At 47.3% G+C, this 26,036-nt stretch overlaps 1 protein-coding gene across 6 annotated transcripts in view; it reads right to left on the bottom strand.

Moving 5' to 3' along the window:
- COL6A3 (collagen type VI alpha 3 chain) overlaps positions 1-21,000 on the bottom strand; it is a 65,290-nt gene extending 44,290 nt beyond the window's left edge. For 2 of the 6 annotated variants that reach the window (XM_062579222.1, XM_062579223.1), the window contains exons 1-5: positions 20,650-21,000; positions 12,141-12,291; positions 10,571-11,188; positions 5,890-6,492; positions 459-1,061 (exon numbers count right to left, since the gene is read on the bottom strand). In XM_062579222.1, the coding sequence (XP_062435206.1) occupies positions 459-1,061; positions 5,890-6,492; positions 10,571-11,188; positions 12,141-12,228 (1,912 nt within the window). In that variant the 5' untranslated portion in view covers positions 12,229-12,291; positions 20,650-21,000. The remainder of the gene's footprint in view (positions 1-458; positions 1,062-5,889; positions 6,493-10,570; positions 11,189-12,140; positions 12,292-20,649) is intronic. The other 4 variants (XM_062579221.1, XM_062579224.1, XM_062579226.1 and 1 more) reach the window with 4 other exon arrangements.
- Between the last annotated feature and the right edge of the window lie 5,036 nt (positions 21,001-26,036).

The raw sequence follows: 26,036 nt of genomic DNA, 5'->3' as shown, positions 1-26,036 counted from the left end.
CCATCTAAACAACCAAACCTTATTTTCTTTACATTCAGAAGAAGTATTTAAGTTTTCATGAGCAAATATCCATTACAGATGGTTTTCGTACTGTCTAAGATATCTTAACATTCACAGTGTGCCCTATTGATAGGTAACAAAAATCTCAAACGAGAGAAAATCTTCAGCAAATGATTTGAGTATCTAACTAGTAAGGCATATCTTTCATGTCCAAGCTCTGAAGGCTGGTGATGCACGTGGCATGGGACAAAATCTCAAAGGAAGGAATGACAAAATTATAATAAGAAACACTAAAAAGTATCAATCTGTTCATGCACATTTTGCAAATGAAAGACACGACACTTAGCTATGCTGAGACATGTACTTCTTGCTTTTTTCCTGTTCTCTCTACATGTCAGAATAAGAGCTGACAAATGCTTCAGCTCTATCCCTTTGCTCAGAGCAAGGTAATTAATTACCTGGTGGCGGTTCTTGGATAATCATTCCTCCAGATAGTGTCCGTATAGGTGACAGTACTTCAGGAAGAATGGCTTGCATGAACTGCAGGCGGAAGTCGTTTGGGTTGAATACAAAATCTCTCTCGTGGGCAATTTCTTGCAGTTCTGCCATGTCTGCGTTTCTCGACCCAATGGCAAGGATCACTATCCTGTTCCTTTTCATCTCCGCTGCGGCTTGGTCAACGGCATCCCTAGACTTACCACCAGTGATGAGCACCAGCATGGGAAGTACCCCTTCCTCCATTCTGCACCCGGCAGCGCTAGTGAAGAAGTTGGTCCTGACAAAGTCCAGTGCAGACCCTGTATTGAGTGCCGTGCCACCCATGAGCTTCATTCTCCTCACATTAGCCATCACATCCTTTCTGTTCTGGTGGGTGTTAAAATAAAACTCTGGCTTTACAGTGTCTGCATACTGCGCCACCGCTACTTGAATCAGGTCGGGTCCAACCTCCAGCCTTTGGACGATTTTGGCAACGAAATCACGAATGGCATTAAAGGGGGCAGTCCCCAAAGCTGTTGAGCCATCTATCAGGAAGACTATATCCTTCTTGTTCACTTCAATAACTGCAAGCAACAATATACACACAGAAACATAATGTTAGTGGAGGCTCTTACTAAACTCCATGCATCAGTACTTCATCAACAGTCCAGCAACATTTAGGACTCCTTGTTTGCCTGAAGTACCGTTACTTTCAACACCTTTATAAGGGGTGGTTCAATTCAGCACCATGAATCTCACTTCCCTCCTAGGAGTCTCATTTCGAAACAAAATTATTTTTCAGGCTCTAGCACAGGGGTAATATGAAATCTGATTAAATGTTTTGCCTTTCTAAAACAGGCAAGTTGCAAAAACTACATTGATTACAAAGCAAAATAAAACATCACATTTCAGAGTACAGTTTAAAATGCATGTGGATGTCAAAACAAAAAGCAAAGGCAAAATATTGCACTCAAATGAACATTAGAATGAGCAGGTGATGCTCCTCTGTCTACAGTGGAGCCATGTTAATTTTGCCCAAGGGTGACTTGGTCTTGAGAGTTACAGGTTCACAAGAGCAATTACAGAAGTAAAGAAGAGTCACAATGTATTCAACATACCTGGACTTTGGTTCTTCACGTCCTATATTTGATTCCTTATCTAACAGAAACAAGTTATGATTTTTCTTGGCACACCCAGCCCAGACATGGAAGAGCTGAATTATGTTCTGGTTGCCATATCTTTAACAAAAGTGGTCCCCTAGGTTGTAATCTCTGAAACTTATTGACGATGGCATAGGACGCAGAAAGAGCACAACTAGGTCTCCAGGTCCCTGGCCAAGTTTGGAGGAAGATAGTTCAGGAGAAAAATGTGTTGTGTGGTGCTGGAACCAACACACTATCATATATAATTCAACAAATGTGCATAACACAACAGTAAATATTAACAAGACTAATGCTCATTATGATAAAAAACATTACATGGGATCATTATGGGAGATAATCTTAACACCATTCTTTAAATAGCCCACATTTATTCTTTGGAACAGTGAGCCACAGCCAATATTGTGAAGAAGCTAAGTCACAGTATCATTTACCCAGTTTCATGCTGTTGGAGCAGAGAAGGAAACCTTGCAGTGTTTCTGGTTTATGTTGGAGTAGACCCTAGTTTGAGGTCCACACACTTAAAGAACATTTTCTGTTTAACACCACTGACTTCAAGCGAGCTCTGAAAATATACAGTGATGGAAAATGTGGCCAAAATCAGGAAAAAACTATGATTAAGATAATTTTGTTAACAGAGTTTTTACCAGGACCAGTAAATGGTGTATTTTTACAACATTACTAAGTAGAAAATTTAGGATGAACTTCTTTACCCAAAGAGAAATGGATGGAGAAAGAAAGACATTTGTTCATGATTTTCACTTCCACCTTTTCTCAAGCCTCTTAAGCTCAATTTCTCTGGATGAAATTAAAACAGCAAATGTAAGGCAACTGCAGCAGAAAGCTTGGGAGTATTTTTACCAAGGTTGTCTTCACCTTGGATGACCAGAATACTCAAAAGCTACTAGTGGCTTTGAACAACCTCCAATTAGATAGCCCATCTAATAGCTCCTGAGATCAGGCCAATATCCAAGGTAGAAGGTCCTTCACCTAGCAAGTCACAGCTCTGCCCGGTGCACAGATGTGGAGCGTGGGAAAGGGAGACCTAAAAGCAATGGCATCTCACACAGCTCATGGCGAGTAGCAGCGAATACCCTCCGTCGGGCCGCGGGTGGAAAAGTGCAGCCCATTAGCCCGACAGAGCTTCTCTGCGTGGATGCTGTTTACTTTGGATTTGAACAAAGAACAAAGATTTGGCTTCAGTTCTCTCTTGGACAGTTGCCAGCTGGCCACAAAATGCAGTGCTCGCAAAAGCCAACTTTTGCCTGGGGAGGCCGGTCTCCCATAGGTTTCTAATTACTGGCCGGTGCAATAGGATTAGGCCACCCCAAGGAGTGATTTAGAGCTGGAGTCAACGTCTGCAACTCGGTTTCCCCCTCTCCCCAAGTCTGTAAAGAGAGAGCCTTGAGAGACCTGCCTCGGCAGGCCCGCGCGCGTCTCTGCAAAAAAATGCCCCTCAGAGACTCCCGCTGGAAACTGTTTGAGCGAGGGCTGTGTCAGGACTGTCAAAATTTGCAACGCTGGAAAGCGGCCCGGTGTTGTGCCGTTAGACGCGAGGTTATAGGAGCTCGCACAAAGAGCCTGAGAGGTCCTCTTGTCTCTGCGACAGAGCATTCCCTGAGCCACAGCCTTGCTCTATCTGCCAGTGGCTTGGAGTAAAAGAGTGTTTATTGCCTAGGCAGTCAAAATAGAGCTACTCGCGCAGCAACGAGGATTTGTTTAAACTAACCCACTTGACACAGCCAGGAGATTTCCAATTTTCATCCTCCCAGTCAGGTTTTTTGCCTCATCAATTACTCTGAGGAGAGAGCTGAACACAGGAAACTTTCCAAAGGGTAACAACGCCTGCAATCCCTGCTTTGTATCATCCAGAAAAGAAGTCCAAAAGCGCTTCCATAGCTTGTCAGCAGCTAGATACCCAAAAATGGAGACCCTAGAAATTTTTGACTTTATATAGAAGTTTGTGAGAAGCATCAAAAGAACTTTGCAAAGACACAGGAGGCCAAGAAGGAATAACTCTCTCTTAGAAATTATGCTTGCAGCTGTCAAATTCTGCATTATATTTCCTTAAAGAAGAGGAATGCAAGAACAGAAACCAAAACCCACAGGCAAAAAATAACCCACGGTGCTAATTTCAATGGACACAATTAAAGCAAAAACATTTGGGGAAGGCTGCAGACATCTCTTAGTGGCTGATACAGAGTCTGGTGAAGCTGACGGCTCCCAGGAATTTTAAAGGATTTTGGATCAAAGCATTATCTTTGACTCCAGAAATTGTTGTGTTTCCTAGGGAGTGGATGTCTGAGGGGATCTCCTTTGATTCCAGCCCTGAATAGCTTCCCTTCTCATCACCGGTGCCTCAACTATTTTTATGTGAGGCATCTAAGCTAAGCTAATCGTCCAGGGTTCTCCAATAGCTAAAGGAGAGCGGGGAGGCCAAGAGGCCCTTTTAGCTAGCTATTCATCCCAGAAAGGCGAGCGTGCGGCAGGAGGGCTTCTGCCTTCTGCATTGCACGGGAATGTTTGGCATCTCGATGGGCTGAGCCCTTCTGGGCTGCACTGATTTGTCTCAGCTCTGTGCTTTACACTGCAAACTTTCGAGGCACCGGGTGCAGGTCAAGTAGCCAAATCCAAATGCATTTCCACAGACGTTAGGCAAGGGAAATACCCTAAAACTCCTCTGAATATACTGACTTTGTGTTCTATATTTAGGAGCTACAACTACATGTGGTTATGCAGGCTGATGCTATTGTAGTGCCTTCTACAAACATGCTGGTGGTGTGAATGAAAAATATCCGAGCACAGAGGGAACAAAATGTACCAACATTTTCCATCTCGCTAATCTCTGATTAAATAATTGAGAAGAAATGCATTTCAATTTTAAAAACTCAAAACATTGGAAATAATTCTGAACTAAAGATCCCCACCCTTTCTTCCCCTCTGCAAATGCCCCAGCTGTTAAAGTCCGTGGGGCAGAAAAAGCTGTTTATTGTTGACTTGCATGGGTCCTGACATGGACACTTTTAGCTAGACACACATACTTCAGTTTATTTAGCTAAATATGGCTCTTGTGGGGTGTCATAAGCAAAAGTTCTTTCTGTACTTTTCCAGAATGATCAGCGCAAGGTTGCAAAACGATCCTTTAAGCCAATTGCTCCCTTTGGTATTAGCCATGGAACAGCTAATATGTTTAGACGTAGATTAGTGAAGACATCTGGGATGTAGTTTACACATCAGGAATTGAACAATATGTACGGAACTCCAAACTGACATTTGGACCCCCAAAAATGTGATTTGTGTTAAGCATGCTGGTAATTACGTGCATGAATTGCAGGCTTGCTCTTCCTAGGGGCCTTTGGAATAGGTCCTGCCTTGCTGTTCATAAAGCTCCCCATCGGTAAATGTAACTTAGTCGTAAAATTAAACATGAGAAACTCTTAAATTCCCATGCACCCACATAAATCCAGCACATAATACTAGATATTTTTATTCAATATTATCCAAGTTATTGCAAGTCCAGAAATAATCACAGGGAGGACCTAAGGTGACAGTGATCCAAGTGGAATATCGACACCCACATTTTCTGTTTCTCACGTCAAGCTGCAAACCTGTTCAGCTTTGGGACTGAAGAGCAACTTATGTTAGCAAGATACGGATTTTCTTCCGGAAGAACTAAGAGCTGTTTTGCTTTTAAGTTCGACATTACAGGTTTCCAGGTGGAATCGCACCTTTTTTTGCAAGGATAATGCACGGTTTCTACTGGGCAGTTAATTTTACTGTCTTAGTAAGTTGATAACTTTAACTCTTCAAAATAGGGGTCCGTTTTTTATCCCTATGAGCTTTCTCAGCCTGATTTAATACCAAATTCTGGTGACATTGTCCACAGACAGATAACGTAAGCTTACATGACATAAATCTTTTCAGAGCTGAACATGCTGCAGCATTTACCTCCATGGGTGCTTAGATACCACAATAACTATTATATGAGCCTTTTTCGTGCTCTGCTTGTATGCTTTAAAGCTCCTTGCCACACCAGTTCTTGATGCAAAACCTTGAGGTTTCCAAAAATGAACACATGGGGCAAACCAGTTTCAGCACATTGGAAGTGTTTGGAGGGGGGAAGGTAGATTATTTCTCCAACACCAGACCAGAGAGATGCATTGCAAAAAAAAATTTTTAAGGTTTTTTTTTTTAAGCGTGCAAAAGTGCATTCATTTCATCAAAATGCAACAGTCTAGAAAGGCATACATACCTTCGGTAACAATGGTTGGGGCCTCTAACAAAATGAGTCTTTGGGCCACTCCAACAATGTTTGGCAGTAATAATTCTTGAAGCGCGTCAAGGTTACGGATATCCAGGGCAGTAAATGCGAAGCTTCCGTCAGTGGCAATCTGCTGCAGCTCTGCACTGTCAGCATTCAGGACCCCAATGCTAAATGAGAATATACTAGCTTGCTTCACCGCTAACAAGCCCTCTCGGATATCATCACTAGACTCTCCACCACTGATCAGCACTAAAATCTGCGGCACCGCTTCCTCTATCCTGCTGCCTCCCGCCTGGGTGAAGAGGTTCTCCACCACAAACTCCAGTGCTGCACCAGTGTTAGCTTCCTCGCCACCGCGGAAACTAAGCGCCTTCACTGCAGCCAGAACATCCGCTTTTGTGGGGTAGCTGTTCAAAGCGAACTCGGTTCTGGGTTGATCACTATACTGCACCACCCCAATGTGTATCTGCTGAGCTCCAACTCTGAGGCTTTCAATCAAATTTACAAGGAAATCACGTATGGCTTGAAAATTGACACTTCCGATGTTGTTTGATCCGTCAATAAGGAAAATAAGGTCAGCAGACTCTTGAGCTTTAAAAAAAGAAATGCAAAAGGTGAAAGCATTAAAACAAGTGATTACATGCAGTTGTACAGTGTTCTGACATGTTTCTTGGAAAACTAGTAAGAAACACGAAAATGAGAAAACAAAACACATGTTCACTAGGGAAGTGAAATTTGCCTCTTAGTTCTGCATTCTGATTGAATATGAGTTACCAGACCCAGCATCTGCTTCACGAGAGACCGTCACATCCAGACACAACCCGAGCTCATGGCTACAGATACGCCAGAGTCAACTCTTCTGGAATTTGAGCAGAAAATTCTACAAAACATAATTTTGAGGTGTGCAGATCCATCAGTATCCAGTACTGTCTAAATATTTAGGCAGACGTGGAGAGCCAAAAGAAAAAGGCAAATTTTCACCATGAGGATAGTTGGTGAGCACAAAAACATTCATAGAAGGTTTTCCTCATTTTTAACATGAATAGTCTTTTTTCAAAAAATAGCATCCAATAAGGCTCCCAAAACAATAATAACATGAACATTGAAATATTACTTTCAGCCAGTATTTCCTACATACGTGGAAAGTTTCAGCCTTTCTTTTGCAATTCTGCTGTTTTGCCACTTCAAAGCGGCTTTTCCCACCTTGAGTGATTATTGTTTGAATGTGTTTTTTAGAAATGATTGGAAAGTTTTGGGTTCTTGTTCTTATTCTGTAACTCTATTATTACCTGCTGTCCAGCGTATGCACAAAGGTATGTGTGTGGCAAGGTGACCTACCCATTTGTCAACCCTTGCCATGCAAAACCTGTGTCCATCATTTTGTACGAAGAGGCGTTGATCACCACTAAAGGGGTCTGGTTTGCATTTTTCATGTGGACACTGGATATTCAATCAAGGAATGCAGAATCAGGTTAAAATAGGGTGATGAAACCAGTCATGACACAATTATCCAACCGTTTTGTGGTGCCCATACCCAGATGGTCACAAACAGCTACTGAGAATATGTACACACCAAACAAAACTTGTATGTGCCTTAACATGCTTATTGGAGGGAAGCATTATTTTTTTGTTGTGAGACTTACCGAAGCAGACCAAAAATGCCCTGGTGTCTGCTCTTCCTCCTTTTGCTCAAGTAATTACCATCAGCATCACCAAGATTTGTATGCATGCAGGACGGAGGGGAAAAAGCCCCCAAAGCATGCGCAAGCGTGTCCATGCTACACACCTCCTCTATCTTGGCAGCAAACCAAATTGGAGGCAACTTGCAAGTGACTGACAAGTCATGCCTGGAAATGTGGTCTGACTCGCAGCTTTTTTAAGCCATGGGTGAAACCAGTAGCAAAACTGGCACTTACTTTAGAGAAGCCAGGATTTTACTTTGTGGTTTTTTGCTATTAGCCAGTAGGGTCAATCGTTTTTTGGTTATTCTTCTAGAAAATGTTTCTAATAAACATTTTCATGCACCGCAATGCGATCAAAAGATTCAGGAAAACGCTCTCTAGTCCATCCGCAGCTCCCTGAGCCTGAGTAGACTCAGTTACCAATGTCATTTAAACAACATAAATGCAGTTAAGAATTGCAAAGGGCTCAGGGATGGGTTTTTTTTCACTGCTAAATCGAAATTTGTGGAAGTGCTTAAGGTTAGCTTTAACGTGCCAGTCTGGGTTGTGATGTACATGTTCCGCTTAATAATATAAAGCAAAGAAAAAAAAATCTCAAAGTGGTTGCATCCAGCTGTGGTTCAGACACCCTGGCTGTGTTTTTGAGGAAGGAGATTTAACATGCCGACGGCCACCACCACGGCAGCGTGGCTAGCTCCCACAGAAGAGAGAATGGATACGAAACGGATGCGAGTGTTGGATAATTTGTCATCACCGTAAAAAACCTGATACTTCAGTGCACATTTATGGAACAAGCCAGTGCTGGAAGACAAATAAAAGCATGCTTGTTATTCAACTAAGCAAAGAGATGAGACAGACAGATTTGATGTACACATCAGGGCAAACTCAGGGCTGACTTCCACACTTAGGCTAATCAGCTCTGGGGACTGTCACAGACCAACCACCAATACTAGGGGATTTTTTTAATTTTTTTTTTTTTTTTATGTTTTGGCTTGTTTGTGGCATAACATCCATAGCATGTTTACCCACTTCAGTGCCACATGGAGTTATCAGCTGGATAAATGGCCTCTTAAACTCTTAGGCAAACAGTTATTTGTGTTGTGCCTTGCCCACTACGCACTATCTTCCAACGTTTAGGACCTGTGACAGTATTTTATGTGCTCCCGTAATACTCTGCAGATTGCCCGTGTAAATCACATAGGGCCAAAACTGTGCTGGCTGGATTAGCTTAAACTTTGTTTCATGAGTGGGGAAGGAAATGCTTGAGACTATCAGTGGAAATGGCTTCAAAATATTCCTTGACTTACATGATGTGAGCATTCGCCCTTAAAGCTTCTAGTGGGATGTCGGCAGCTCAGGAAACTTATGGGCTCACTGGTCACCTGTTGGGGTGCCCCAGAGGAGCTCAGCCAGCCACCAAGGACAAATTACCCTTTCATTTTCAACAGGGAAGCACTGGTGCCCCCCAGGGTGAAAATGCTGACCACTCGCCACTGTAGCGCCAGCACGCCAAACGTAACATCCATTTTACGCCAGCACAGGCAAGGTTTACTCAGAATTGGTGAATCTTTTGTCAGATCTTTGGGGCAGCTGCTCTCCTTCCCTGTGGTTTTCACGTAATCTGGATAGTTGCCCTGTCAAACACTTTGCACAACGACATACGTGAGCGTGGTGTTTCTGTGTCGCTCGGGGTCATGCAGTGACGGGCAGTGCCCAGGAGGATGGACGTGAACGGTTAAGCAGACAGGACAACACAAGGGGATTAATGTCACACCTTGTCACACTGCTATTGCCTCACATCACCCCACCAGCTCTTGACCTTCAGATGGACTCTCAGGAATAAAAAGAAAGGTTTGATCTCTTGGACTTCTGTTCTGAAATGCAACACAGCCACTTCGAAGGCCCTTTGCACCCTGGGAGTTCATAAACAGAGCAGGGATGGAGGAAGACTGGCTTATTTTTTCCAGGCAAATTTGGTTCAGCACAGACCCATGGAAGCCAAAGCGGCTTGTAGAGACATTACGGAAAGGTTCCCACGCTCTGCTATGAGGAAGTCATCAGCTTATAAAGGCAGCGTTTAAGTGGCATTGTAAAAGGGATCTGAAGCCACACACCTTCTCTAAGCAGATGAGAAGAAAGATTCATGGGTAAGCTCAGAAAAGCGATTTCATGAGGGCAGCTCTCACCCCAGCTGCTCTAAGCAGGTGACTTCTGCTGTCTTTGGCAAAGAACAGGGAACAGGAGACTTTTTGGAGTCACCTTGTGCTGGCAAAGTAACTATGGTCTCCTAAGCCCCTCATGGCAGCTGGAGTGTCTCTGTAATTGCAGGCATTAGCTGCAGCTACACTGCCAAAAATCAACGGGGCTAGGAGTCTGTGGGGCAACAGCAAGGTCCGGCCCCATCGAGGTACGTGGTTTGGATGATGTGGTTCCCACCAGGTGTGTGGAGTCTTTGCATTGCCCAAACCACATCACCTACATCCCCTGCTGGCCACATGGAGATGTCCTTCCCTGTCTCTCTGCAGCCAGGAGCAACCTCTGTCTCCAGAGGCATCTCCATCAGGGCCTTGCAGAGTTATCATCACGGCCGAAGAGGTTATTTCCTTTCTCTCTGTCCCAGGAGTGGACACGATGGGGCAATTTGGTAACTCTGCGGGCCACCGTGTGATTGAGGGGGTTTGCGCTTGCACCTCCGTGAGACAGGTGCCAAAGGGTGGCCATTAAAGGGCCATTTCCCACCAAAGGGCTCTGCGCTGTCTCCTAACAGCATGACCTTGGGGCTCTGGCAGGGATTGCAGCTCAGTTTGCAGGCAGCGGCCTGCTCTGTAGGTACAAACTCATGGCTGTACGCATCAAACCTTTGTTTTTAGACCTTGGGCTGTCCATCTCAGTCTGCTCCTACACCGGCTTTAGACAGCGCGACGCCAGCAATCCCCATGCTGATTGGAGCTATCAGCATGGCACAGAGCACAGCAGTTGGCCATTACCTGTGATGTCTTTAACCAGTCCTTTGGCCCCAGCCTTTTCTGGAGTCATGGAGGTACGGACACTTGCCACTAAGTCTCCAACTATGCCGTGGAGAGCAGTAAAATTCTCTAGGTTGAAAAGGTGCATATCGAAGGGTTCACTTGCTATTTCCTTTAATTCCCCTTCCACTGCATCCTGAACTCCGATTGCAAACATGTTTACATCGGCCGATTTAAGGACGGATGACGGCAGAGCCACATCATCCTGGGATCGTCCATCCGTTAACACTATAATAACCTGGGCAACGCCATCACTCGCTCTGCTTCCAGCAGCTTTAGTGAGATGCTTCTCGATTAGGTACTCTAATCCTTTTCCGGTCTTGGTGCCTCCCCCCATATAAGGCATATTTGCGATATGGGCCAGCACGTCTTTGGTAGAGTGATACGTATTTAACTGGAACTCTGTGTGGGGGTTTCCGCTGAACTGGACCAGTGCAAAACGAAAATCATTTCCTCCCACATCTAAAGCTTTTACAACATCATACAGAAACTCTCGAACAAGTTGGAAATGTTCCTTTCCAATGCTCCAAGAGGAATCCACTAGAAATATTATATCAGCCACAGCAACGGGTTTGCCAGCTTTAAAAAAACAGATGGGGTTTAGGATTTTCTACAGGTCAGCGCAAGCATTCCTCCGACGGCCTCTTTCGCATCACCAAAGTGCAACTTATATTCCCTTCACCGTCCGGAGCAAAACGAGAAGCGTTGGGGCAACCAGGCAGTGACAAGCTCCGTGAGGCGTCCTCCTGCACCAGATGAGCACTGGCCAGCGCAGGCAGGGGGACGCCAGGGACCGCATGCACCCTGCCCTCCCCGGCGAGGGGAGCCGGCTGCCCGTCCGCCCCGAAAGACGTCCTTGCCCGGCTCCCCTCCCAGATGCTCGGGCCAGAAAAAACACGTCCGCGACCGCACGGGGGAAATTGGGCTTGCTCGGCTTCGAGCACCAAAGTCACCCGTGGCCCGCGGTGCTTTTGCTGGGTCAGTGGTGGTGTCTAAGTAAGGAGGAACCGCTTAGTTCAAGCAGCCTGGGTATTCTACACGTTTTACTTCCCTGCGACATACGTTATGGTCCAAAAGAAGCCAATGTGTCCTCCTAAAACCTGGCACAGCCTCCCCGCAGCTCAGTGGTGGCCACGGGGCGGCAGTGCTCTTCTCGTTGTAAAACGCTCTTTCTCTTCCCGCGCTCGTACGCATGCAAGGAGGTCGATACCACCCCGCAAGGGCCCTCCATCAGCCGAGGACGGAGAAAGCCCGCTGCGGGGACACCTTGGGCACAAGCCCTCCACCTCCGAAGCCCTAGTCACACGCAGAGCGTCGCCGAACGGCCGCCACCGGCTAGTAACATGCTTGGAAAAGGTAACGCGTGGGTTCGCTAAGGCCTGCATAGAAAACGGCCCTCAGCCAACCGGGAACTGAGGAGCACAAGGTAAATAACAACGAGTCACCGACATGCATATGAAAACCAGACAAGGCAGAGGTTTTTACTGTGAACTAGCAGCATAGTTTACAGAGGAGAGCGGTCCCGTCTTACCTGCTTGCTGCTGCGAATCAACCCAACTAAAGCCTGAGAGGAGGAGGCAGAGCATCACCCCGAAGGGCAAATGTCGGTATTTCCTCATTTTGCTCTTTTATTTTTTGCGTTCTTTTTATACGAGGTTTTTCCCAAGCACCAAATGTGAGACCTAAGGGAAAGAAAGAGAGATAAAGAGATGGTGAGACAAAGTTTTATGAAGCTTTTGTGAAGCTTCGGAAGCGACGTATAAGCTTAGCATGGCCAGATGCCACGGCTGAGCAAGCGTTTCTTTGGAAGAGCAACCATCATCCCACACAGTGGTCATTTAGCCACCTTTGTGGGCTTTCTTTTTGTTTTTTTCTTTTTGCTGACGCCACCTCAGGGTCATACCTAACATAGGAGAGCGGTCAATCTAGATTTCTACCGTAGCGAGGGTACCAGTGGAAATCTCGTTATTCCAGAGCTGCATATTCTGAGTATTTAGGAAAGCATCTTGCAAAAAAAAAAAAAAAAAAAAAAAACAAACAAACAAAAAAAAAACTCACAGGGTCCTTCAAGCCTCCAGCCCTGGCTGCGGAATAACCTGCACTAGCTGATCGCACTTTCGCAGGACGCCAAGAATAATGTCTTACATGTCACAGCCAAATTGTAACTTAATGTAATTTTCTTATCTGCGATCCCCCTGGCAAACCTTCTGAAACAACATCTCCTCCAGGAAAGCTGTGTATCTGTTGTCATAGAGATGGCCAATTTATTATTTAATACTTATTTCCAAGCTTACATAGCATAAACTTGTAATGTTTGCTTAACTGAAAAAAATAGCCTCCCCAAAGCAAACGTAGTGATTTAGGGCTTTTTGTTCCCCAGAAGGAGTTCAGTTACTCAAATGAGCCAAAGGCAGTTCAGATATATTAAGCTATTAACCAGGTCATCATCAAAAAAAAAATGTTACTAGCCTTGCCAACTCCATCAAGTCAGCGAGTACTACGCAACAGAAGTGAGCATTAGTAGGAAGAATCACGTTTTTTAACAAAGCCTTGGAAGTTGCACAAATGACAATAGCTGGCATAGCGGGAAACAGATCTATAATGAGATCTGGAAATAGATCTGGATTGAAAATTCGGAAATAAACATTTGGGGACATTTGGGAACGAATTCTCTATCTCCCAGAGAATAGTAGAGAGCATGAAACTTCCACTTGGTTGCTATCAATTACTGAAAATTAAAGTTGCATTTGCTTTTCAGCCTCCTCAGGAGAACGAGTCTGTGATAGCTGCTCTTCCAGATGCTTTGAACGGGCTGCGGGGCCTCATTGCTCCTTCCAGCCGTGCTGCTTTTCTCACAGCATTTATTAAAGCCAGATTTATTAAATCTGGCAAATGCCAGCCTGTGCCTGCCCCTCCAGGTTGGTATAACACTAATAAAGCCAGGTGGAGACCCACTTAACAGCCATCCAGAGCCAGCAGCCAGTGCACAGCATTATTTAAGAGATGACAACGCTTCCCTGTTGCTGGCAACTCTTGGATTAATAAGGGCAACAGCTGTAGCCAGAGATATTACTCTTATTCTTACTCAGACAAAAAAAAATTACGCTTGCTAGCTGACACCCACCTCTGCCCCCCGCTACCGGTGTCCAAGCAAAATTCCCATCGCCGCCAGAAAGCGCAAAACCGCTGCGCTGGACCATGCCCTCACCTGAGCAAAATTACCCGTATACACAAATGTCTGCGGAGCACAGAGCTGACATTTTGATTTGCAAAAAGCAATGGGTTGTTGCGACAGTTGCGCACAAAACCCCAGCTGGAGCATCTCTGTGCGAAAGAGGTGTACAGGTAAGAGGGAAAACGGGCTGCTAAAGCATCGTTCTTATGCCTAAACGTGGTCCTCCACCGGAGCACTAGTGTTTCTCTTCTGACGTGCAGGAAATGATATTATCATCCCATTTATTAACTCCTGGCGTCCCATCCCTGAAGCAAACCTCTGCCTCGGTAACAGCTGGGGGAGCCTGGACCATGGAGATAAATCAGCGCGCATCAATCTCTTGCCAGCTAGTAAAGGCAAGGACCAAAGCAAACATTTGGGGTTTTTTGCTTTCAACGCTGAGCAGCTGTGGAGAACCTTACAGGGCTGTTTACAGACCACGAAACTCAGCAGAAGAGAAAAACAACTCTCTCCGGTATTATGAAAGGCACTTAAGCAGTGTTTGCTTAGTGCAGGATGGGCCTGGGCAAGGAGACAGCTGAAACGCGCAGCCCTCGCATCCGCGTTTCGTGCTGTCGTGCACCTTCTTCCGCTCCCCCCTTTTACCAAAAGCACTCGAGGTAAAGGCACATGAAAGGCCCGTGTGTTATCCCAGCTGCTCCCAAACCATCGCAGGGGTAGGAAGGTTGAAGAGCGACCCCGCAGGCCGCTGGCCACAGGCCTTGGGAAGCAGCGGGGGGGGGGGGGGAAAGAAAGACAAAACAAACAAAAAAAAAAAAACAATGTTTGTATGCACGGCCAGACCCACTTTCAAGGAGTTCAGGGTCCACGTGGGCAAGGCGAAAGCAGGGAACAGAAACTCCTATTGCGTGGGCTCTTCCAAATTTGGCAGCAGCTAGAGGGGCTGCTCTGCAAGAAGCCCCTCAGATAAGCTCCTTGCTCTCATTCCAGCGGGGAGCACAGGGAATAGCTGGGGCTGAACCCATCTCCGTTACACCTCGGGCCACGCTTGGCTTTTCCCAAGGGTCTTCCCTCTCCGGCACCAGGTGCGGAAACCACTGGCTATATTTTACGTATTTCCGTCTCGGCAAAACCAAACAGCTAATAGTCATGAGTCAGCCCTCAAGATACCATGAGATAAACTTGCATATCGCAGTATATTAAAATAACAATCAATCCTGCATTTGTTTTATTTGTCCTGGCCAACTTAAAAATATGACGTATTTTTCAAACAGTAATAAGTTGGCTGTCCTTCTTTGCCTTCTGTTTCATTTTAGCCTTCAAGAGGCCTCTAGCTCTATTTCCAAGCTTTGTCTGTGACCCCGATAATCATATTTTCAGTCCTATGAAAGCTGAGGTCCTTGCCGATCAGCATGGCTCTAGGAGCAGAGAGAGGACTTTTAACACCACACTTCCCTAAAGCTGCCATAAAAGCACAGAAGTCTAAAATATGTTGAACTAATTATTAAAAAGAGAGGGAGAGAGGTCTTTTGGGGAAGAGGTGGCTTTCTTCATAGATTGACTGATATTTTTGGGGGAAAGACAGGCCTTTAAGCACAGGTGTTCCTTGTCATGTTTTCTCCTTTATCTTCGCACCCCAGTAGCTGGTCCTGCTCTAAGAGCTGGTCCTGGAGCTGCTGGCAGTGTGAAAGGTGTTAGAGATTTGCAAAAAATAGCAAGCAAAGAGGTTATCATCCCAGAAAGGGAGCAAAGATGGCAACGTTTTTGCAGCGGCAATGCACTTGAGATGGTTTTTGGTTTGGTAGACTTTGCTGCTGTGGTCTGGTTTGACTGCGTCAACAGTGAGTCTTTGGCTTTGTGGAAGAAATGAGTTTCATGCAATAAATGATGTAATATTTATAATTTGAATGCCTGAGATCAAGTATTGCTTGGCTTATGTAAGTGGTGCAGAAGCAATAAGGCTGCCTAGCTTAGTTCAGCCCTCTGCTTGCTTTGTGGCCCAAAAATGCTATGGTCTGGAGAAGCTGGAGGTGGCACCAGCTTGCAGAAGGTGGAGGCTGAGGATAGGGATGTGAAGTTTTAATAACTTTTTTGCTTTAACTCTTGATCTCAAACTATTGTCAGTGTGCTGCTTTTCCTGTTTTTTTTTTTTTTTTTTTTTTTTTTTTTTTTTTTTTGGCTTGTTGCTGTTTCTGGTAAGAAGTGAGGAAAAGAGACTTATTGTGCTAGGTGCTGCAAAGAGTTTGTGCTAGGTGCTGCAAAGAGTTTGTGCTATGGCTAAAAGTGCCCCTGACTTAAGTGTTGCAAAGTCTAATGCCCAGGTGAACTTTTCCCAACAGCAGTGGAAAGGAAAGGCTGGCTGGCAGGCTATTTTCATCCTGAAAACTTTATTTTTAAGGGGATTTTCTCACAGTCTTGGGAAAGCAGTGGTGGAGCTCTTGGTACAACCGCTGCTAGCTGGAAAACAGACCGAAAACCCCAACCGTTGAGTGCCTTAAAGCTTACAAAGCATTTTCCTGGACTGCTAAGAACCGGTATTGAAGCCTGGGGAAACAGTGTGTTAATAACTCCTGTGCTAAAAGATTAACTCATGTCGTACTTGGTAATCTGAAGTTTTTATGTGTGCCTAGAGTGTATGTAGTGTGTAGTGACCCCTTAATATAACAGTATGTCCTCCGTTTCATCAGATGATATACATCTGTTACTAATAACGCTTTCAAAAGGCAATCATTTTTACCACTAGCACAGTGAAGTGATTTCCTTAAATATTTTCCCCAGCAGCTATTTTCTGCCTATTGCATTCTTCCCTGTGCATAAAGTTTGACATTTTACATAATTTCATATTTGAGTGGATACTTAAAATTCACTTTCTGAAATTGCTTTTTCTTTTCCCTCCCCCGTCTCTTTTTTTCACTGGAGTGTAGTTAAAATCTGAAGAAGTGCAAACCAGATGACTAGACTTGAAAAAGCTAAACATAAAAGGCAGGAAAAAATTACTACAGCTGTTACATATCACTTTGATTCATTGCATATGCCTCTCAGCTGGGCTTTGGGAAGGAAGAAAAGTATCTATGGCTCCAGCATGCATAGAAATGGGAGGTGTGTATATGTGTATGTGCATACATATGGCAAGTAGAATAATTACTGTTTCAAAATGCCTCCTAAATTGAAGCTCCCAGCTGTGCAATGCTTCAGGCACTGATGCTATCCCACTGGACTATGATAGAAAGTGCAGACAGCTCAAGAGCTGTCGGAAGATCTTCCTGCACTAACATTTCCTTTTTTTCAAGGCAGGAGGAAGGATCGGCAGGGCAGAAATGGCTCTTGGGGTGTGACGACCAAGAAGCCCTAAATCAGTGATTTACGTGGGAAATGCATTCTGGACAGCCGCTGCCTCCCCGGGATGGTTGAAGCTGTGGGGCTCACTGCTTTGACCTGGGGCAGCGAGGGGTGTTTTAGCTCCTGGGCAAAGTGGTGTCCATTGGGCAGGAGCCCATGGCATGACCATGGCCATAAAGCCCAGCCTTGAGCGGAGGGGTGACTGAATTTGGGTTGGGAGAAGCAAAAGGGGCATGTGGATTCAGGCCTAGCTCCTGGCTGGTTTTCTGTGAGGGGGTAAGGCTGGGTGATACAGAAGATAAAGTGCCATCCCATAGGCAGGTGTGGGAAGGGTGATGCTGAGAACATCACCAGCCCCCTCAAAACTTGCTCCTCAGGGATGTCGGGGTCAAAACTGAGGCTGCCCTGCCTTCATGGACGTTTGCTTTATGGGGGTCTCTCCAGACCCTGTCTCATGGCCCTATTCCCCTAAACTCAATTGTTTAATTCCCCTAAATTGTTTTTCATGAAATACCCACTAATTGCTGTCCCCATTTACACCTCTCTCCAGGAGCCAGCACCAAAGGCCATGACAAAGCTCAACAGAGGCTCGAAAGCAGCTGCCAGCCTCCCAGTATAACCATTTGCAAGCAGGGGTGGGATTTGCTGTGCTGAACCAGAGCACCCCAGAAGCAGGTCCTCTGGCCGCAGCTAGCCCAGCGAGCTGCCCCCACCAGCTAGCCGGCAGGGATGGCTACCGAAATCCTGCCGTCGGGGATGCAGCGGCACAGATTGCCCTCTGGTGTTGACCGACTGCCTGATCGTCTCAGCCCTCTGCTTCCATCTCGGATGGCTTGGGCAGTAGATGAGATGAATTCTGCCTAAAATCCCTGAGCTGTAAGTCAGCTGGGGGAAATGTTAGCCAAAACCCACTCTCGGTAGTAATTTAGGCACCTTGGCATCTAAATGCCATGATTTTTTTTTCCCATATGAAACATCTCTGTCATACTTGAGGATGGAAATAAGTCTCCAAAGCCTCTAGGACTTCTCCATCTCACAGCAGCAAATTTCACCTTGTTCAACAGCTTCACAGTGAAGCGCAGCTATTTCTAGAGACTAATGATGATATCTCGAGTCTCATGATGAGCTGCCTGGGACAGATCCTGAGTTAATTCATGGCTCCAAGGAGTTTGGCGGAGCTACTTCAACTTACACCAGCCCTTTCAAAGGGTTTTTCATTCATGTTGCTGCCATCTGGTGTTAATGGCCCTCAAAATGTGAGGGTTGTTAGGTTGAGGGCTGCTTCTGAAAGCATTTCCTCCTTCAGGTTGAGATCTGAGCAGTAAAAACCAACCAGCCTAGGACAGCAGAAAAACTTTCTTTTATTGCAACAGAATTTTCCATAGTGTTGCTCTGAGTGCTGGCTTTCAAGGTTGAAGACGCACTGCAACCATATCATATTGCTCTCGGACAAAAGCCTAAAGAGACCTGGAGGGTAGTGGTTAATTCCCACTCATCTTGGAGGGTATTTGTCATCTCGAAAGTGTGCGGTTGGCTTAAGAGCTCGTTGTTTTTTTTTCCCCTCATCTGAAGGCTGAGACTGAAGTAGAGTAGTCATGGGAGGAAAGGGAGTATTGCTGAAAAAATTGGGAAACTCCCTCAAAGATCAATGTCTCTTTATTTATAGTAACCGAAGCCTCGCGGCTCCTCTCCACCCAAACAATTGGGCTCCTTAGTGTGGAGCGCAACGCCTTAAAAAGGTGGAAAAAGTGATGGACGTGTGGAGCAGCAACACTTGAGTGCTGATTCACAGCAGAAAACGGGCATGAAATACCACCTAGAGCCGAAGCCCGTGCTGCGCGTGGTGAACAGGGTGCCACAAACCAAGCGGGAGGAAAAAGCGGAGGCCGGCATGGCTATGCCGTTATCTGCGCTTGCACCAACACGAGCAACAAGATGTTCCCTTCCCTCCCGTTTCCAGATGGGAAAAGCTGGGAGTAATGCCATTTTTCTCCTGGATATATGGAAATGCAGTGGGAATCGGTTTAGCTGACTCTGAAATCCAGGGAAATTGTTTTCTTTTTGTTTTTAACTGCATCTGCAAGGAGGCTGACAGAGAAGTGGCTAAGCACAGAATGAATGAATGAACGAATGAACTAATGACGCAGGACAGCAGCAAGCATCCCGTTTCCGAAATAGCATCACATCCCTGGTTACGGTTTACCTCTTGGCAATGAACTGGGTGGAATAAGGGTGTAAGGTTGGGCTTAAAAAAAAAAAAAAAAAAAAAAAAAAACACTTTTCCCCAACCACATTGACTGGTATCGCGATCTCTGGAGGGGTGGCACTTGGGAGATGCAGAGTCACCTCTCTGCTCTGCCACGGGGTTCCTAAGTGCCCTTGGAAAAAGTCACTTAGCCCTCTGCAACAGCTTCCCAGCTCCACCAGACTGCCGCCTAGGCTCTGAGAAGCTCTCAAACAGGGCAATTGTGTCCCATGGTTTCAGCATAGTAATTATCCCGCCACAGATACCAATATATAATTTATTTTTAACCAACAAGTAATGGGGTAGAGACAGAAGTTTGAAGGGGGGGGGAAGCAGTGTTCCTCCCCACAGCGGGGGGGTGATGAATCATCTCAAGGACCAGGAATGAGCTGTGAGTGGCTCGGGCCACCTCCGCTCCAGCCACTTTTGGCCCCCGCGCTCAGTCAGGAAACCCATTTGGCCGCAAAGGTTTCTTGCGCCAGGCTCTGGCTGGGGAGCGAGGATTTGGTGCCAGGAAGGACCGCGGCGGGGTGGCTCTGTGCTTAGTCACAGCGACCCTCCTCTGCAAGAGCCTTGAAGCTCCCTGGGGGGAGCCCGGGACAAAGAAGGAAGATGGGTTGGGAAAGGCAGGAGGCAGAAGTCCTGGGGGAGAGGAGAGGCAGCTCTGGGCAAGCTTGGAAAGCTCTTCCCTTTGCAGGGTGGTGGGGGGGGAAAGACGTTTGGCCAATATCCCTCAGGATGCCCCTTATCCAGACCTCTCCTTGGGTGCAGTAGATGGCTATGTGCCCTTCTTGGGCTACTTGCCCTGCCAGCCCCTTGCCCCAGCTGGTGGCATCTAACCTGGGACTTCCCTGTCCCATCTTGAATGAAGCTGCTGCTGCAGCAATAGTTTCAAGGCATCAAAGGCTAACGCTGGCCCACGGTGGCAAAAGAAACAAAAAACAACCTTCTCACTGTCTTTTTTTAATTAATGGCTTGGTGTTAATTCCCTGCCTGATGGCTGGTGCTTGCCATACACCTGCATGGCATCTTAGAGAAGCCCAGGGTGCTGGACCTGCACAGGATGAGCAAGGCTGCAGCGCGGTCCTGCTTTTCCGAGCATTGTGCAAGCCCGTGGCGAGTTTTTCCACCGAGGTGAGGTTGCCCCGAGTATGCAAGTAGCTTTGCCTGAAATGCCTTGAAAACTCCCCAAAGAAGAGTTGCCTTGAGGAGGGGATGCTCAGGGCAGGGAGGCGAGCGCAGGCGGCGAGGCGCTCCGACGACGCGGGAGGAAACACTTACCCCTGAGCGAACCTGGAGAGCTGCTTATTCCCAAAGTTTTCACGCCGAAGGATTTTTCACCCTTGCTTCATGGTGGCTCTCAGCCTCCCCGTTCCTCCGTCGCCTGCCTTCCCCGGCGCCGCAAGGACGAGCGGGGCAGGGAGGGGGTAACCGAAAGCCCGGCGGCCGTGGGGCTGAGCGGCGGCGGGAGGAGGCAGCTCGCGCCGGAGCCCGGGAGCCGGCCGCGGCGGCGCTGCAAATGAAATCCAGATTGCTGCTGCTGGCGTTCGCCGGGCTGAGGTCAGAGCGCCTCGTCGCACGAACCGCCTCCTGGGACGGCCCCGCGCTCGGCCTCGCCGTGGGGCTTGCCCTGCCCTGCCCCACGCCCGCTGCCTTCGAAACGCTTTTTTTCTTTTTTCCTTTTTTTTTTTTTTTTTTTTGGTCTTATCTGTGGGAGGGAAAAAGGGGGGGGGGAAGCACACGCTCGCCCTCGCAGCCCCGTCGAATCTATATTTTCACAGAGCATCCTTCGGTTGGAAAGGGGCTCGCTTCGGATGTCGGCGCACGGGATGCGCCAAGGGCTGCGCCAAGTTACGCGGGGCTCTGCCGGAGCAGCCTGGGACGGAGGCTGATGCTGGTGAAATCTCCGCCTGGCCTCTCCTCGCCCTGAACCTCCCTGCAGGGAGAGAGTGCACCTGGGGGGGTGTTTTACAGCTCTGTTCCCTGCTTGCATGCAGCAGCCTTTTCGCGTGCCCCTGTATATACACACACACTTTTTTTTTTAAGACATGTAGCTGAACGAAATTTTTGGAGCAGGAGTTCAAAAAGTGCCCTCATCGAGGCAGGCTCAAATGACGAGGAAGTGCCTGATCAGCTAGGTGATTATTTCCCCCCCCCCAACATACATAAGATACCTTCTACCTTTCGTGAGACAAAGCCAATGGGACAGCTTAGCTGGATATTTTTAGCCCTCTGCCTCTGAAATGCTGGAATCGGCTGAATGTCGGGTTGGGTTTGGGGTTTTGTTTGTAAGAAATTAGGGTATGGAAACATTAATTCTTATCTCATACTCTTGTTTGCATCCTTATAAGGCTGGGACTGAGATCGTTTCGCAGGAACCAAACAGTCGAATTCTCTTTGGCTGGTTTAACTAGGGATTTATTATGTTTGCTCTTGATTTTGTCCTATTTGAAATACTAGCCACATTTTTTAAAAAAATAGCTGGAATGCTTCAGGGAAGCGCTGAGCTCTTGAACTGATGCAAGAGCTAGTTTTAGCGATGGTGCTTGGCTTCCTTGCTCTGCCTGCTACGTTGAAGAGCAAATGTGACCGCTAACCTCGCAGAAGCACGCGGGGCAGGCACCCGTATCGGGTGCCCAGAAGAAAACGGGTCCCCTGAGAGCGACGCCTCTTGGTGCCCCGGGCCCTTGCCGTGACGGTGCTCGTGGATCCTGCCGCTCGTCTCCAGCTCCCTGGCCCCAGTGCTGGGCTCTCCTGAGCTGTTTGCACCTCCTGCTCCTGCCTGAGCTGTGTCCAGCCGTGCCTCAGCCTCATAATTAATCAATATTAGTAAAATTGACTGCCGTGGATAGGAGGGAACAAAATCCTGCAGAACTGCAACAGGGCCTGCTGGGAAGCGATGAGAGGTCAGTAACAGCGGTGAGTGACGGCTGAGAGGACCACATCCATGCGGTGGATGTGCAGGTGGTTGGCACGAGTGCCCAAACCAAAGGATTTTCCTCTCAAATTGAGTTGCCCAGGAGGGTAAAAGCCCGATAGTGGTGCCAGCACTGTGCAAAATAGTAGCAAGTGTCTGTGACCAGCAGGCAGCGATGGGTGCTCCACGTGGTGGCCCTCGCTCTTGTGTTGCCACCGCTGTTGCACGTTGCGACCATGCCTTGAGCCCCTTGGCTGCAGGGATGGGACACTAAGAAGACTTCCCACATCTGTGTGCTAAAATCTTTAGCTCTGTGCTATAGGACAAACAGCTCCGCTCAAGCCTTTAAAACGAGCAGATGGGGCCTCCTGAGTTGACGGGTTAAGTTGTAACAACCCGCGTGGGGGTGGAAGCGCTAGACGAGGAGCCGGGAGCTCCGCACGGCCCTGGGCACGTCGCTTCGCGGCCGGGCTCGCCGGGAGCTGACGCCCGTGCGGCTCCTTTAGCCGGTCCTCGCCAGCCGCTTGTTCCAGAGGGGAAGTAATAAATTCCGGAGGGGAAGCAAAAAACGCGCCTGACGCTGTGTGCCCCGAACCCGCGCTCGTCTGCACGTCTTGGCTTTGTCGTCACCCGTACGAGGCACCCAGCAAGAGCGCAGTGTTATTAATAAAAGAACCAGGAAAACATTTTTAGCTGATTGGCAACGATGAAAGAATAAAACACGGGAGTGCTCCAGAGCAGTAGTGAAAACACAGGATCTCAGATAAATAACTTAACAGCATTGGCAAAACGCGTGGCCTGCATTAGACACCTATCGCAGCGCTCTTGCAGACGTATTTAACTTGCAGGTTGGTCTTTATTCCTCTCGCGGAGCGCGGGGCTACACAGCCGGCCGGGATGCAGCGAAGCGGCGGTGGAGCCAGGCTGCTTTCCCTCCCCGGGCACCAAACGAACCCCACTTCGGTTGCTATCGGGGTGAATAGCGGCCGGCCGGTCGCTTCCAGAGCCGGGAAGCGAGAGCAGCGGAGGCGACGAGAGCCGCTTTGAGCCTTTGCTCATCGAGATGAACCAGCTTTCCCGCAAAGGAGTAGCGCCGTCCAAGCGCAGCCCGCTTCGATAGTCCTCCTCGAGCACCATCTACTGGCGTTTCCTCCGGGGACTCTCCACGCACGTCTGCAAAAATCATACGCTTCCGTAAATCCCTTGCTGCTGGTCCCGCCGACGCCGCGGGCCACCCCGCTCTTCTTGTCTCAACGCCCCGAGTCTCTGCTGGGACGAGTAGGGGCTGGTTGGGTCTTTCTGCTGCTGTTAGCAAGCTCTTTGCTCTGCGCTGAAAACACTACAGCGAGCTGTTCTGCTAAAACAAGGCGCTGGCGTGCCAGCTTGCATTATAATTTTGCTTGCAATAGATGGTTTTCATTAGTTCTGACGGGTTTGCCACTGCTTTCTTGCAGACGCTTGCCCCCCAGCTAAGAAACAAGCCAGCAAGTATTTTCTGAGGCTTTTCTTGGTTCTGCTTTTCTCTAAGCTTTCTGCTTCGCTGTTGCCCCTGCGCGGACGTCTCGCAGACGCGTTGCACCGCACTCGATCCCGCGCTTGGGGTTTGGCATGGAGCAGAGGAAACCTTAGGCTGTGGCTCGCTCTAGCACTGGTTGTATGATTTGGGGTAATTTAGCCACCCTGTCTCAGCTCTGCTTTTATAAAACAGTGGGGTTTGCCTCCCAAGCTCATGCGAAAGGCAAGAAATAATTTTGAGTGCAAATGCCTCAGTGTTTTTGTCTTTCTGTCTGTGTTATAATTTAGAATCAAAAGTGAAATAAAAGCTTCCCCAGGTCTAATAAGGGTACCCTGGAGTTACTGCAGTGCGTTACGCCGTGTGTCCTTCTGCCCCAATCAAAGCTCCTTAGAATTTCTGCATGTGCTGGAAAAACATGTTATTTTTGAGAAATCAGCAATTGCTTAAAAGGGAAAATGTTTTGCTGGAGTGTTTCCAAGTGAATCTAATACCACTAATAAATCATAGTGACAGGATAACCCCAGAAGGAGTAATAAAAATAAGTCTGCAACAGAGCTACATAGATTATGTGAATGTATATACTCTTAAGCCGTGTTTGCAGGGACAATAGGAGAGATCATACCTCAGATGAAGAAATCTGGAGCGTGGCCAGCTAAATCCTGCAAAAAGGCCTCCTGTTGTAAGGGCTTCTTAATGCCTCTAATGAAAAGGAGCAAATTGCTCTCAAATATGCAAATAATTTGCATGTTTTTTCCTCCTGTTTTAGCTTGTAGGTCAGTAAACGGAGTCCTAGAGCTCAAGACAAGGAGTCTTGGCCTCCACCTTTCACAGCAACTTCAAAGATGAGTTCCTTAAAAAGCCAGTTGAAATGTACCGAATTTCAACATTTTGCATTTTGTGAAGGAAACAACCATTACCAGGTATTTGAGAAAGATCCAATCTTGAAACGAGAAAAGGCCAGAAATACCCACCGCCCCAGGAGGGTGATGACATGATGCCATGGCAGATGGGCCCTAAGAAGGCACGTAGTGAATTATTCATGCCCATGAATGAGAGTGACAGTGAGGAGCACGCAGCAGGTAAAAATTAAGGTTTGGCTGTAGAAAGTTCATTGAAAAACTGCGGTCGTCTTGCACCAAAAAGAAAAATCCTGTGTTATGCTGCAAGGGGAAAAGAGGCCGGCGCTAAAAAATATAGTGAAGCTGCTTTATAGCCGGACCACACATCCTGGTGTGCGGGGGATACATTCTTGTTAAGACTCCCTACTGAGGGAATAAGAATATATGCTTCTTCTTGCTCATGAGGGTTTTCTGCCCCCCCCCAAAAAAAAACAAAAACAAAAAAAAAACTTTTTTCTTTTTCTTTTTTCTTTTCTTTTCTTTTTTCTTTTTTTTTTTTTTTTTTTTGTAACGTGAGCAGGGGTTCAGCCTTTGCTCCCCGTCTTCCCTCATGGGCCCTCAAACAATGTCTTGGTTTCTCCTCCACCTTTTTTTTCTTTCTTTTATAGGGGTTCAAGTTGCTGCACGGGCTGGCAGGGAGCTGGAAGTGGTCCTGCTGCAAAGCCCAAATCTTCATCTTGGACAACCCCCAGCTGATGCTTACTGCAGCTCTCACAGAAAACAAGGTGAAGGTGGATTTCCCAGGAACAAAAAAAAAAGTAGCATTAGCTCAATGATAGCTGCACCACAGCTTGCTTTTGCAAAAGATATTAGCCTAGGGGTAGGATGCACTCATTTTTCCTCTCATCCTCCTTGGAGAGGCTCCTGTACTGTCCTCGTTGCTGCGGTACGTGAGCAGCTTGCTGTCGCATACTGTGCTAACGTCCTGAGAGGCTCCCTCCGGGGGAAAACACGCGTAGCTACCAAGACGAGTGAAAAACTCCCAGTAGTTTCTTGTGCAACACCCACTGGTTGCAGCAGGAAAGGGAAAATGCGGAGAAGTGCGGAGGATGCACCGCCGTGCCCCGCTCCGTCTGGCCGAGCTCTGGGCAGGGGCACATCCCGGTGCAAGGGCCTGCTAGGGTGGCACCGGGGCTTGTCGTCCCGGGGGGAGATCCCGAGTGCGGTAAGGGGTTGCGTGCTGTGCAGGCAGCTGTGGTCCGGGCCGTGTAATCTGTTCTCTAGCTTATAAACATCCTGTCGTTTGATGAGGCACCGATCTAAACAGTGTGTCTGCATCATAGCTGTTTCGGTCGGAATGCATAAAACCCCAGGAAATAGCATGTACGTGGCTGGT

Source organism: Rhea pennata, chromosome 6 (genome assembly GCF_028389875.1).
Source record: "Rhea pennata isolate bPtePen1 chromosome 6, bPtePen1.pri, whole genome shotgun sequence".
Lineage (NCBI taxonomy): Eukaryota > Metazoa > Chordata > Aves > Rheiformes > Rheidae > Rhea > Rhea pennata.
Note: the sequence above shows the minus strand (reverse complement) of the source record. Positions and strands in the feature narration are given on the sequence as shown.